General features: G+C 40.6%; 1 protein-coding gene across 1 annotated transcript in view; it reads right to left on the bottom strand.

Moving 5' to 3' along the window:
* The window catches only part of VWA3A (von Willebrand factor A domain containing 3A), a 65,509-nt gene extending 63,756 nt beyond the window's left edge, over positions 1 to 1,753 (bottom strand). The window contains 1 exon segment of the mRNA XM_011987956.1: positions 1,167 to 1,753. Coding sequence (XP_011843346.1) covers positions 1,167 to 1,180 — 14 coding nt within the window. The 5' untranslated portion in view covers positions 1,181 to 1,753.
* Positions 1,754 to 12,553: the final 10,800 nt, after the last annotated feature.

Genomic DNA, 12,553 nt, shown 5'->3' with positions numbered 1-12,553 from the left:
CAGGCGCCTGTAGTCCCAGCTACTTGGGAGGCTGAGGCAGGAGAATGGTGTGAACCCGGGAGGTGGAGCTTGCAGTGAGCTGAGATTGCGCTACTGCACTCCAGCCTGGGTGACAGAGCAAGATTCTGTCTCAAAAAAAAAAAAAAAAAAGTAGAATACCATAAAATGTGGGCTGCATCTTCAAGCACTTCAGCATATGACATGAAAACAATCATGTGTTTCATGAACATTTATAGAGCGCTCACTGCGTGCCAGAGAGAACAGGTGTTGGGGAGATAGACATGAACAGGACGCAGCTCTTTCCCTTAGGCCTTTGCTCAAATGAAATCTTATTAGAGAGGTCTTCTGTGAGTACTTTAACTCAAACGGCATCTCCTCCACCTGCCTTTATCTTTCCCCACAGCATGTTTCACTATATATATTCACTTATTTACTTATAAGTAAATACGTTCTATATATTCACTTATTTACTTATAAGTAAATACGTTCTATATATTTACTTATTTACTTGTTTTATAATTTCTCTATATTTAGTTACTTACTGTTTGAACCTCTGCGCACCCCTCCCACATAAACATACTAGAAGTAGATCCATTTGGGCCAGGACAGTAATGTTCACTGCTAGGATATTTTTGCATAAAATAGAGTTTAGAACATAGTAGCTGCTCAAAAAACATTTGTTGAATAAATGCATTCAGAGCAGGTCCAGAGTTTAGGCAAAGGTGAGCTGAATTACACTGGGGGGTGATTGCAGGAGAGGAAAAGAACAAACCAGTCCATGGCAGATGGCATTTTGGTCCAAGGGAGAGAGGGAACCTTGATTATTGGGTGAAAATAATAATAATAATAATAATAGGAGTCTTTCCTGAACCCCATTCACTGTCCCCAATCCCCCAGGGAGGAAACCACTCCTCCTGTGGAAGTCCTCCTGTTGCTGTCCCTTCACTTTGTCATATGGAGTTGTCATGGCCTGTCTCCCAGACTGGCTCCATGACTTCCTTGTCTACTGGCACCCCCAGCATTTAGCCCAATGCTCAGCATGTAGGGAGTGGACGCTTCACACCCCAGGCTACCTCAATCTTGTCACTCAGTCCAGAGCTTAGCATCTGGCCTCCCCCACCCCCTCTGTCACCACCCCTGTCAACCCTGATGACGCTCACCCTCACCTGTATTTCTTCATTTACTTCTCCATCTTTAGGAGAAGGGTTCCTGGCACTCCAGGGCCTTGCTTCTCCTAGATCTCACTTCTGGTTTCTCCAAGCTCCTCCAAGCAACTCAGCAGTGAAGCTTGCCCTGTGGGAATGTGTTAGCTGGTCTCCAAGGTAACAGACTGCACCACTGCAGCTCGGGGCAGGGAAAGGGAAAACTTTCCTCACTCCGGGGAAGAAGTCACCGCTGTGTTGTTGATAACCACTTCTCCCAGGTCACTCTGCTTTTCTCCACCTTCACGAAAACCTGGAAGCCGGATTTAGACCTTTTTTCAAATTTCAGAACCTCTCAGTCAGCACAGAACTATGGTGTAGGCCAGTAAAGCCCAGGTGCCTGTGGCCTTCCTGTGGTAGGAACGGAGGAAAGTTTCCAGAGAACTCTGCCACGTGTGGCAAAGGTGGTAACTTTCTCTTCCTCCTCAGATTCTCTTGGGTTCCCTGAACACAATCCCTGGGAGAGGTCAGACAGTCCCCTATCCCTACCTGGTCCAGCCCCACCTAAACCTGGCTAATACAGCCAAGCTCAATGACCTCTTTGCATCAGAAGAGATCATCTGCCACAGTGGTTCCTAAGCCCGGGTACCCATGAGAATCACCTGGATTGTTTGCTAAGAAAACATTCCCATTCAGGAGATTGATTCAGAACTGTGAAAAGGTGTGGGAATGTGCATGTTTAACAATGGCCCCAGGTGATTATGATGTAACTAGTTCTTGGCCCATAGCTGGGAACCTCTCTAAACCCTTCTTTTATAGCTTTATTACTTTGTCAAGAGAGACAAAGTAATTAATGTCTCCGAAGTCAACCAACTTGCAAGCTGCTAAAGGATCTGTAGTTAGTTTTTCGAATCCAGGACATTTCTCAAATCAGTTTTCACTTTCTGAGAGTTTTATAAGTTTTATAAACTTTTATCAGTTAGAACAGAAGGTTGGGTGGTGGCTTATGTCTGTAATCCCAGCACTTTAGGAGGTTGAGGCGGGAGGATTGCTTGACGCCAGGAATTTGAGATCAGCTTGGGCAACACAGTGAGACTCCGTCTCTACAAAAATAAAATAATTAGCAGGGCATGGTGGTGTGTGGCTGTAGTCCCAGCTACTTGGAAGGCTGAGGTGGGAGGATTGCTTGAGCCCAAGAGTTCAAGGTTACAGTGAGCTATGATCATACCACTGCACTCCAGCCTGGGCTACAGAGCAAGACCCTGTCTCAAAAATAAAGAACATATGCCACCTGTGGTAGTCATCATATGGTAGGGAACACCCTTCAGATGTTGACCGCAGCAGCCATGCCTATAGGCCAGGTCAGAAACAACCAACATGCTCAAAATAGAAACTGCTTATTAACCACTGGTCACCAGGGTTGAGAACACCATGTATAAGTCCATGGCATTTGTTATGTGGCCAGCACCAATAAGGCAGAAAATGAGGAAGATCAGAAAGAGGTAAGGAGGTCCCAAGGGGCTGTGAGCAACCAATGGCTACTCTGTGAACAAGAGATGAGGGTCCTTGTGCCCATCTTGATGGAAATTTTGGGTGGAAGGGGCTGGCTAATTTTGACATCTTTTTTTCTTTTAGGCATGGGAACCCCAAGCAGGTCATCTACCACCCTCACACCTTTCTTTGCTTCCTGGATATATGGGTTTTCAACACTGTGCATAGAAGTAAAGTCCAACACTGGAAACTCTTTGTTTCTGCTTTCTTCTACTTGAGCCTACACAACACACATTCTGAATAGATCTCTGCCAGGGGGATAAAGCAGAGTAAGCCTTTCAGGCTGTAAGACCCATCAAGAGGAAAGCTGTGTGGGTACCATCTTTCTTGGCTCCCTTCAGGATGCAGATCATGACGACACCCATGGAAAGCATCAGAGCACAACAGACATTTCTCCTACCGTAGGCTCTTGGAAATGGATCAGGGTCAGCTCATCTCTGGTCTTTTATTTAGGAGCTCTAGCGTGGTCCCATTGCCCAGGAGTATGGTGGGATATATCTTTCAGATATTAATTTGTTTTGCCTTCTTTCTTTCCTCCATTTCAAACCAGGAGCAGGTGCTTTGGGTTGGGTTGAGAAGCAGTAGCCTGAAGTAACTTTTTCTGTCTTTTGTAAAAGCCTAAGCTAACGAAAAGATTAAAGTGACATGCCAAAGCAGGGGAGGTGAGGAATGTGTTTAATGTCATGAGGAAAGTGGGAGTGTAAAGATTATTTCAGTTAAAAGAGACAGAAACCCAACTCAAACTGGTTTAAGGAAAAAAAGGAATTTATTTTCTTAAATAACACAAGAATCCAGGGATAGTTCTGGCTTCAGGGATGACTTGATCCAAAAGCTAAAGTGATGTTAACAGAACTGTCTTCCTTTCTCAGCTTCCTTTCTTCTAGGATGGCTTGATCAGGAGGCTCTTCAGGTGTGGCTGCCAGCAGTGCCAAACTTTTCCCCTACAACTGAGCAACTCTAAGAGAAGAACACCTCTGTCCAGGAGTTCCAGCAAAGTCCCAGGCTGGTCACATGCCATGCTAATTTCTGAATCTGTCACGATGACTCCGGCCAAGCCTGGCTTCTGTGTCGAGCTCTGAAGCCAAGAAGGTGAAATCGGCTCCATGAAACCACATGACCTGAGGTAGGAAAAGAACAATTTTTCCAAAAAGAAAGAGCCTTTTTTTTTTTTTTTTTTAAACCAAAGGGACCATGGTGCTAGGCAAACACGCCTCTCAGGAAAGCCAAAATTCTCCCAGACAGATTAAAAAAAAAAAAAAAATCACAGATCTAAAAATCAGAGGGAGTAGAGACTTGTTCCATGTTTGGTGGCAATACTTTGGTAAGATGGCAATCTCTAAGAGAAAGTGGGTCCTTGGTGCATTCTGGGAAGAGTCCACAGACACAGGAGTTCCCAGTTCACCAAAGTTTATCATTCCCCAAATGTGAGACAAACACAGTAAAACTACTGCCTCATTTAGCCTGTGACAATTGATGTCTCAGCAGTAACATGTAGACAGATGATCAACTAGTGGGTGGCAGCGGGGGTGGGGTGGAGCTTCCAAATGTTCGAACCATGAACTGTACAACTTTTTTTTTTTTTTTTTTTTTGAGACGGAGTCTCGCTTTGTCGCCCAGGCTGGAGTGCAGTGGCCGGATCTCAGCTCACTGCAAGCTCCGCCTCCCGGGTTCACGCCATGGGACTACAGGCGCCCGCCACCTCGCCCGGCTAGTTTTTTGTATTTTTTAGTAGAGACGGGGTTTCACCGGGTTAGCCAGGATGGTCCGATCTCCTGACCTTGTGATCCGCCCGTCTCGGCCTCCCAAAGTACTGGGATTACAGGCTTGAGCCACCGCGCCCGGCCTTCTGTACAACTTAAGAGTACTCCAATAACCAATTAATTCCTACCAGTCCAGTAGAAGGGATCCAGTTGAGTTTTAAGTGCTTTGGGAGTAGGGGTGAGGAGCAGCTGGTGTGGGAAAATTTCCCTGGGTGCTGGAATCCTGAAAGGGCCCCAATAAAATCAATGCCCTCATCTAGCTTCATCCATCAAGGAAGTTGGCACTATAAAATACCAATGGGCTGGGGCATGGTGGCTCATGCCTGTAATCCCAGCACCTTTGGAGGTCGAGGCGGGAGGACTGCTTGAGGCCAGTTCAGGACCAGTCTGGGCAACAAAGTGAGACCCCGTCTCTACAAAATATTTTAAAATTAGCCACAAATGGTGGTGTGTACCTGTGGTCCCAGCTACTTGGGAGGCTGAGGTGGGAGGATGGTGGCCCAGGAGGTCGAGACTGCAGTGAGCAGCCAAAAACCAAACCAAAACCAAAAAACCAGTGAACAATGAATACAAAGAGAAAGCTCAACAATGAGGGGCATGATGGAAGATTAGACACAAACAACTTAATAAGTGGGAGGTTTTTCTTACATTTTTTTTTTTTTCCTTTCAACAAAGTGGAAAGTGTTTCTAAATAGGGACCACCTTTTATGGTTGTTTGCATTCCACATCCAGAAGAAGCAAACCATAGATTTAGCTGCTCATGTTTGAGCCAAGGAATCATGCAAGCAGGACAAGTTATTTTTATTCCCTTTAGACCAGCCACACTGGCGATGCAGGACAGCAGGAGTCCTAGATCTGAAGTCAGGGAGCCTGGCTGTGAAACCCATATTCACCAGCTGCTAGTTACAGAACCTGGAGTAAGGTATTCAGCCTTTTAATCCTTGGTTTTGTAGTCTATAAAACACCACTCTGTACTTCACAGGTAGAGGATTAAGATGACATATGGGAAAGCACATAACACATGAATTTACTGTTAGTTTCTTTCTCTAAACGTAGAGAATGCCACTATTGTTTAACCACAGTGCTTTTGAAAATAGGAATTCCTTTAATAGTTGATATGCTTCAGTTGGAATGTCAGGTTATTATGACATTTGAGAAGGTTTTGTTACCCAAGGCCTAAGTTCACAGCAGCATTATCTGCAATAACAAAAAACGGGAAGCAACCTCATGTACATCAAAATGGGAAGACACATATTTGATATGTATCAAGTGGAATACTATGCATTTAAAATGAGGAAGCTCTATATTTACTGACATAGAAAAATCTACATCACAAATTAAGTCAAAAAAGAAAGCCACTGGGCATGATGGCTCCCAGCACTTTGGGAGGCCAAGGCAGGAGGAGACTGGGAGATGAGCCTGGTCAACATACTGAGATCCCCATCTCTACAAAAAAATTCTTTTTTTTTAAAATTAGCAGGCCGTGGCAGCATGCACCTGTAGTCCCAGCTACTTGGGAGGCTGAGGTGGGTGAATTGCTTGAGCCCAGGAGTTTGAGGCTGCAGTGAGCTAGGATTGTGCCATTGTACTTTCTCTAGTCTGGGTGACAGGGCAAGACCCTGTCTCAAAACAAAACAAACAAACAAACAAAAAACAAAAAAAGCAGCGGCAGGTATAGATAATATCTTGCTTTTGTTAATCTGATCAGTAAAATGTTAAAATGTTAAAACACCCGATAAACTGTTAACAATGGTTATCTCTGGAAGGTGGATTGTGGAGGAGGGAACTTTTTGTTTCCTACATTATTTTTGTGTTTTTCAAAAAAAATCTACAGATATATGTTATTGTAAAAAGAAAATCTGTGTCCTGGTTCAGGGTCATAATTTCTTTCTCCACAATAGCACTTAAGGCAGGAAAAAGTTATTGATAACCCTGAAGGCAGAAACTACGTGAAGTATTGAAGTGGTACATGTAAGGGTGGGACTGCACCAAGTAAGTTCATTTTGCCGCTTACTATCTACCTTAGTAAAACATTTAGAAGATGAGGTAGTCAAAAGCCTTCTTAGATATGTGAGTTTTTAAAGAGCAATTTATTATGGAAAGGATTTTGATTCTTCAACTTCTTTGCATTTGTCATAGAGAATAAAGAAATGGAAAAGAATGAGAGTTTTCATATTTTTTATTTAAGAAAATACTTGAATTGCCTTGGACAATATTAAATATTTAAACAACATGAGAAAGAGTGCCAGAGGTCAGAACACAGTATTTACTTCACTGACTTGCCCTGACAGATAATGAATGAGGATTGATTTAATAGTGACCAAATACACTGGCCATATTTACTACAAGTGCCGTAAAATGGCCAATTGAGGACAACTGCGTCTAAAATGAGATGAAATCCTTGAGTCCATTCCTTTTAGCTGAAATGATTAAAACCAGGACCAAGTCTTTGCAAAACATGTCAAATGGATGGATGGCTTCAAGACAGCAGAGAACCCACAAGCTTGACGAGGCCTCCAGAGAGTTCACTCAGGATCAACGGGGTGCTGGCATCGTCCTGGTCCTCTCTGTAGAGTATCAGTGTTACAGCCCTGTGAGTTCAGTAGTAAAGGATCTGGAGTCCATAGGGAAATCCGAAGGAGGTCAATGGAACTGACATATTATATAGCCAAATACTTACCAATAAAGTGACCATCCTTATAAAGGCTGATTTAGGCAAGCCTCTGCCTTCAGAAAGAAGTTCACTGAAACAAACCTGGCAGATTGATGACTCTGTCTTTCAAATCTCCAGGAAATATGGTTTCATAATTTTCCTTTGTCATGGAGCCCCAACTTTAATTTTCATAATTCAGTGTATAAAGCACTGTGCCAGGTCTCTAGGGAGTACACAATGAGGAAGCCATATTCTTTGCATTCAAGAGTTTATACAGTTATACAAAAGCACTTAGTAATGACAATATCAGCAACTAACATTCGAATGCTTACTATGTGCTTGGAACTTTATCTCTTTTAAACCAACAATAGCCCCCTTAGGTGGGTAATATTATTAGTCCCATTCTACAGATGAAAAAACCAAGGCTCACATAAGTTACATGATTTACTAAGGGTCACACAGTTGGAATGGTGGAATTGAGATTTAATCCAGGCAGTCTATTCCTGTTTAGCAATTTCTGCTACAGAAGCATAAGCAAGAGAGACACAAAGCACAGAAGATTAGATATATTTCAAATATGGGAGAATCTTAAAACTGAGAGGAGGTGGTACAGACACAGCCGGGGCAGGGAGCAGGTTGTAGTGAATGTAGAATGGAGAACAGGCTGGTTCTCAGTAAGAAGGGAAGAGAAAGAGAGGTGGGAAATAAGACTGAACAGAGAGCTTGAAGACAGACCACAAAGGCTTGTCAAAGCTATGCTAAAGGAGTTTGGATTTCATTCTGTAGACAGTGGGAATGACAGAAATGTGAACACAGAAATAATATGCTTTCTTTTGTGTTACGAGTATTTTGGCAGAATTGATTTGGATGGATCGGAGTGAATGGCTGTCAGTTGAAGGAAGACTGGTTCAATGGCTACAGAATATGAATGTTGGTCTTAAGTTCAAGGCCCACATGTCAAAGACATTCTTTCCTATGTTGAGTGCTCTGCTGATATCTAGCTGAGTGACTTTGGAAAAGTCTGAGGCCTCGATTTCTTCACCTGGAAAGTGGAGATACTGGACATGCTCTTTGACATTTCATCCAGCTCTGAAATTTTATAGTCTTGTGAAAAATCTCTTCTTGAAATGTTATCTTGGGTGGTCTTAGATTGTGTGTGACTGGAACTGGGGCTGATTTGTAAAACCCTTGAATGTGCTTGAAAATACCAACCCACAGTGTTTTCTTCTCCTGGGAAAAGAACCAAAACTCTTAAAAAATATACATTGTGCTTTCTATCTTGAATACCATTTATAAATAACTACCTTTATTTTTGTTGCTGGGTAACTGTGACCCAGAAGAGTTGACTTTGCATAAAAGGAACCCAGAGTCCTCTAGTCTTGGTGTTTTTCCTATAATCTTCTCATAGTGGCTAGAAGAGAGATGATAGACGAATAAGTCAAAATAAGGTATTTCTGAACCCATGTTATTGTTTTTAAAGCCACTGTGTTACCTTTTCCTAAGGTATTACCAAATAGAAAAAGTGTCCCCTCCACCATAGCAGCTCAGCATAAATCTACCATTACAATTTCCAGTGGACCTATTCAATAATGTTTATAGAAAATAACCCTCCAAAAACCTCTAACCTGTGTTACAAATCAGGAGAAGATTTAGATGGTGTGAAGATAGGGTAGGGTGACCAACTCACCCTAGTTTGCCTGGAACTTTCCCAGACATAGTACTTCAAATCTCACCTCCAAGGAAACCCCTCAATCTTATAACCCAAGAACATCTAAATCTTAACATGTCTTAATCCTCCAATTCCCCACGAGGGTCCTCAAAGGGCCACACGAGGAAGAATTAGCAGCAAACTGTAAATATTTTTTTATTATTCAGTTGGGCTAATCTTGACACCCCCAGAGAGAGCTATAGTTTAAGCTGTGACATGGTCCCTGGGCCTCTATATTTGTTCCTCCAGCCCATACTTTAAGATCTTAAAAGCTAAGATCTTTTGGCCTGGAATAAGTAGAAACAGAAGACTGCAGCAAAGATGGACTTGGGTCTATGTGCAAGGAAGAAAGAAGAGAAAGATGGCTGACTTGAAGGCTTTGGCTTGGTTTCTCTCTCCTAGCTCATGGAAGCATGATGCAGAAGGGAAAGTCACATGTATGTGTGGTCTTTTATTGTTGAGTGACTCTTATGGGTAATTGTGGCCTAATACATGTACTGAAATATTAATAGCATCTCTTCTCTAGCAGTGAGCAAAGAGTGGGAGTGGAAGAAGATAGGGAAGGACCACCCTCACCCCCCAATGCCAACAACAAAACCAACCCAAGAGGCATGGAAGTGTCACTTATGAATATGTGAAACCTCTATAAGAAATAAATTTTTTAAATGAAGCTTATTTCAAAGTAATAGAAGCCTTTTTAGTTTCTTTAGTAGACAATTTATTTTGATAAACTTGCTCAATAACAAAAATACAAGTGAAGAAAATTATGTTCATTTTATACAGTTGTATTAACAATTTGTTTTGAAACTATTAATTGAAAAATGTTATAACCAATTAGAAAACAATTCTTAATAAAGTTTGGGATAATATACAGACCTTGATCACAAACTTCAAAATCTCTTGAGGTGATACAACTAAAAGTCCTGTGTAGGGAATCCTACCTACATGGGCCAGTTTTTTCCTTCATGTTTTTATCCTTCAAAAATTTTCTGAAAGACAGCTTACTGTTTTGAATTGTGAAGGTAAATTTAATTTTTTAAAGATCAAGTGGGTTGATAAAACAGTTACTACAATCAGAGTAACTTGTGGCTAGTAGTCTTTTAATAAAGACAAAATAAATGCAACATGTTCTTCCCATGAAGCCCATGATGCAAAATAATAGCTAACAGCATATGAAAAGTTAGTTTCCAATACTGTATTTTTCAGGGCCTTTCCTCTAAATCAACAGATTGCTTGTCACCAGGACTATTATTTCACTTAATAGATTAAACAGTGAATTCACAGAACATCAAGTGAGGATATCAAAGCTTTAGGCAAAAGGGTAAAAACCAATAGCGTTTTGGTCATCTAGAACATTAAAAAGAAAAAAGAGCCATCCTTCAAAACAGAACAAATGAAACAGAAAATAGGTTTATAAGAGGTGGAAGAGTCAGAAAAATTACATACACACATTAACAACATAGAACATGGATTACCTTTGGAAAGAATCATACTGAAATGTTTGCTTTTAATAAACTGAAGATTTTTCATGTTTACAGATGTTTAGGCATGTTCAATAGGAGCTTCCAAAAATGTCAAACTAATTCAGTCTTGTGCAAATAAAACCTAAAAATAATTTTCAGCAGATTTTACAGTGATATTCTTAGGTATGAGAAGAATGCACACACTCTAAAAACAATGTAACAGACAAAAGTTTGACAAATGATTGCACCATAAAACAGTGTTTTATATACAGTTTATAAGATATGATTTCCTGCTATAAATTAATACTGTACTATATAGTACTTATTATAGTGACCTTTTTAAAAAGCAACTGCTGACAGTTGTCTATCTTTTCACTTATAGGATTTATAGAAATTTATATGAATGAGTCCATTTCAATGTCTGGTCTGCAAGAGTACAAAGACTTGACTTCACATACTACTTGACGGGATTGTTTAATCCTGGGTTAGAGTGCTGACTGGCTAGAGGGAGTTTTCCCCCATCAGCCCTGTATGCACTGGACCTCCAAGACAATGATAAAATTAAAGACAATTTAATGGTTTGGGTAATAGATAGAAATAAAACCTTAAATTTTGTAATCTTAAATGCAACACCACCATAAGTGAAAGAAGTAAACAGTGGGGAAATTCTTAGCAGCTGAGAAACTTTCTCTCCCCATGCTCATGATCCAGTTAAAAATATTTTGAGAAACTATTTACAATACAATTCATCTTTTGGAAGAGAAAAGCTCTTGGTCACGTCATAAATTAATTTGAACCATACTTTGCTAACACTTTATCTCAGTGGTATATAACGGTGACAACCAAAGCTTTCCTTCAAAGCGATCCATTTGACTGAGGACCAATCAAATCACAATAGCAACTGCAATCCCAAATGTCCATAGAACATGTCCAGTGGTATTCTTACGCTTGACTAGACATCATAATACTTGGGGAAAAATAGCCTCCCCTCAGGATCTCCCGAAGGTTTCTTTTACTCTGGGAAGGAAAAGTATGACATTCTCCCAGAACATTTAAGAAATGAACCACTGTGGTTGTCCATCTCTTTCCCCAATTCCTGAGTGAGCTCAAACACTGGGGTTTTCTTTCACAATAAAATATTGCTGAATTAACAGTAAGATGGAAGACTGTTAAACAAGCCAGTGTGAAATACATCAAGCACCTCCATTTCATAGTTTGAATATCCGAGGAGGTAGCGCCCATCTTTGAAGTAATCATTCTAGAACTGGTAATCTAGCTCTTAAAAAACAGTGCATTCATTTCCGCTTGTGTGAAGCACGGGCCACATGGGACTCTACTGATAGGGACATTTGGGTCACCAGTTCACTATAAAGAGGAGAAACTTAGCTCCACTGCCATGAAACACCCTCCGGTCCCACATTTCAAACAGATTATCTATAGCGTTCACCAGGAAAAACAAGCATTGATGCGAAGGCATGGAGATGTGGAGAAGAGAAATACTGTATTTTAAAACTGTGAGTTCAAGGGTTAGCTGCGATACTTCTTTTAGGGAAGAACTTAAAGCTGTGGGTTTAGTACAGCCCTTTAAAGTAAATGCAAAAATATTAGTTTTTAGCAAACAAAGGCATATAACATATAAAGAAAATATTGTATTGCTCAGGTTTTGGTAAAGACGTATTAATACTGCTTACAGATGAAAATAATGAAATTAGTGCTGTAAATAGCCAAAATAGCCAGATATTTACTAGTGAACTTCGTATTTATGTAAAGTTGTGTACCTGAACATATAAAATGCATTATTAATGTAACAGACTGAGCCAGTAGAAAAAGTATCTCTGTACAATAGACAACAGTTGCCAATAATTTAAATAGTGTCAGATTCCCCAAATTATAAGGTTTGACATGATCTTACCTTCTGCTGTCATATACAAATAAATTAACCCTACAAAGAATTTTTAGCTTAACTTAAAATCGCACCTAGAAAGGTATGGGATTGTTTGTACCTGTTACAAAAACCTGTTAAAATCAAGGGCTGCTACAAAGAATGAGGTAAACTGAAGACTCTCTCCACTACGCAGCCTTCAGATAAATGGCTTTTTTTTCTATTGGGTTCTAGGTTTGCAACACCACAGTGTTTTGCTAGCAAAGCATTCAGAATTCTCTTCCAGGAACTGTTTGCATGTGTGTGTATATAAATTTACACACACATATACACACACATATATACACACTGTATACTGCATCAGCAAAATATATATATTATATATATTTATATA

This window comes from Mandrillus leucophaeus, unplaced genomic scaffold (genome assembly GCF_000951045.1).
Source record: "Mandrillus leucophaeus isolate KB7577 unplaced genomic scaffold, Mleu.le_1.0 Scaffold32, whole genome shotgun sequence".
Classification (NCBI taxonomy): Eukaryota; Metazoa; Chordata; class Mammalia; order Primates; family Cercopithecidae; genus Mandrillus; species Mandrillus leucophaeus.
Note: the sequence above shows the minus strand (reverse complement) of the source record. Positions and strands in the feature narration are given on the sequence as shown.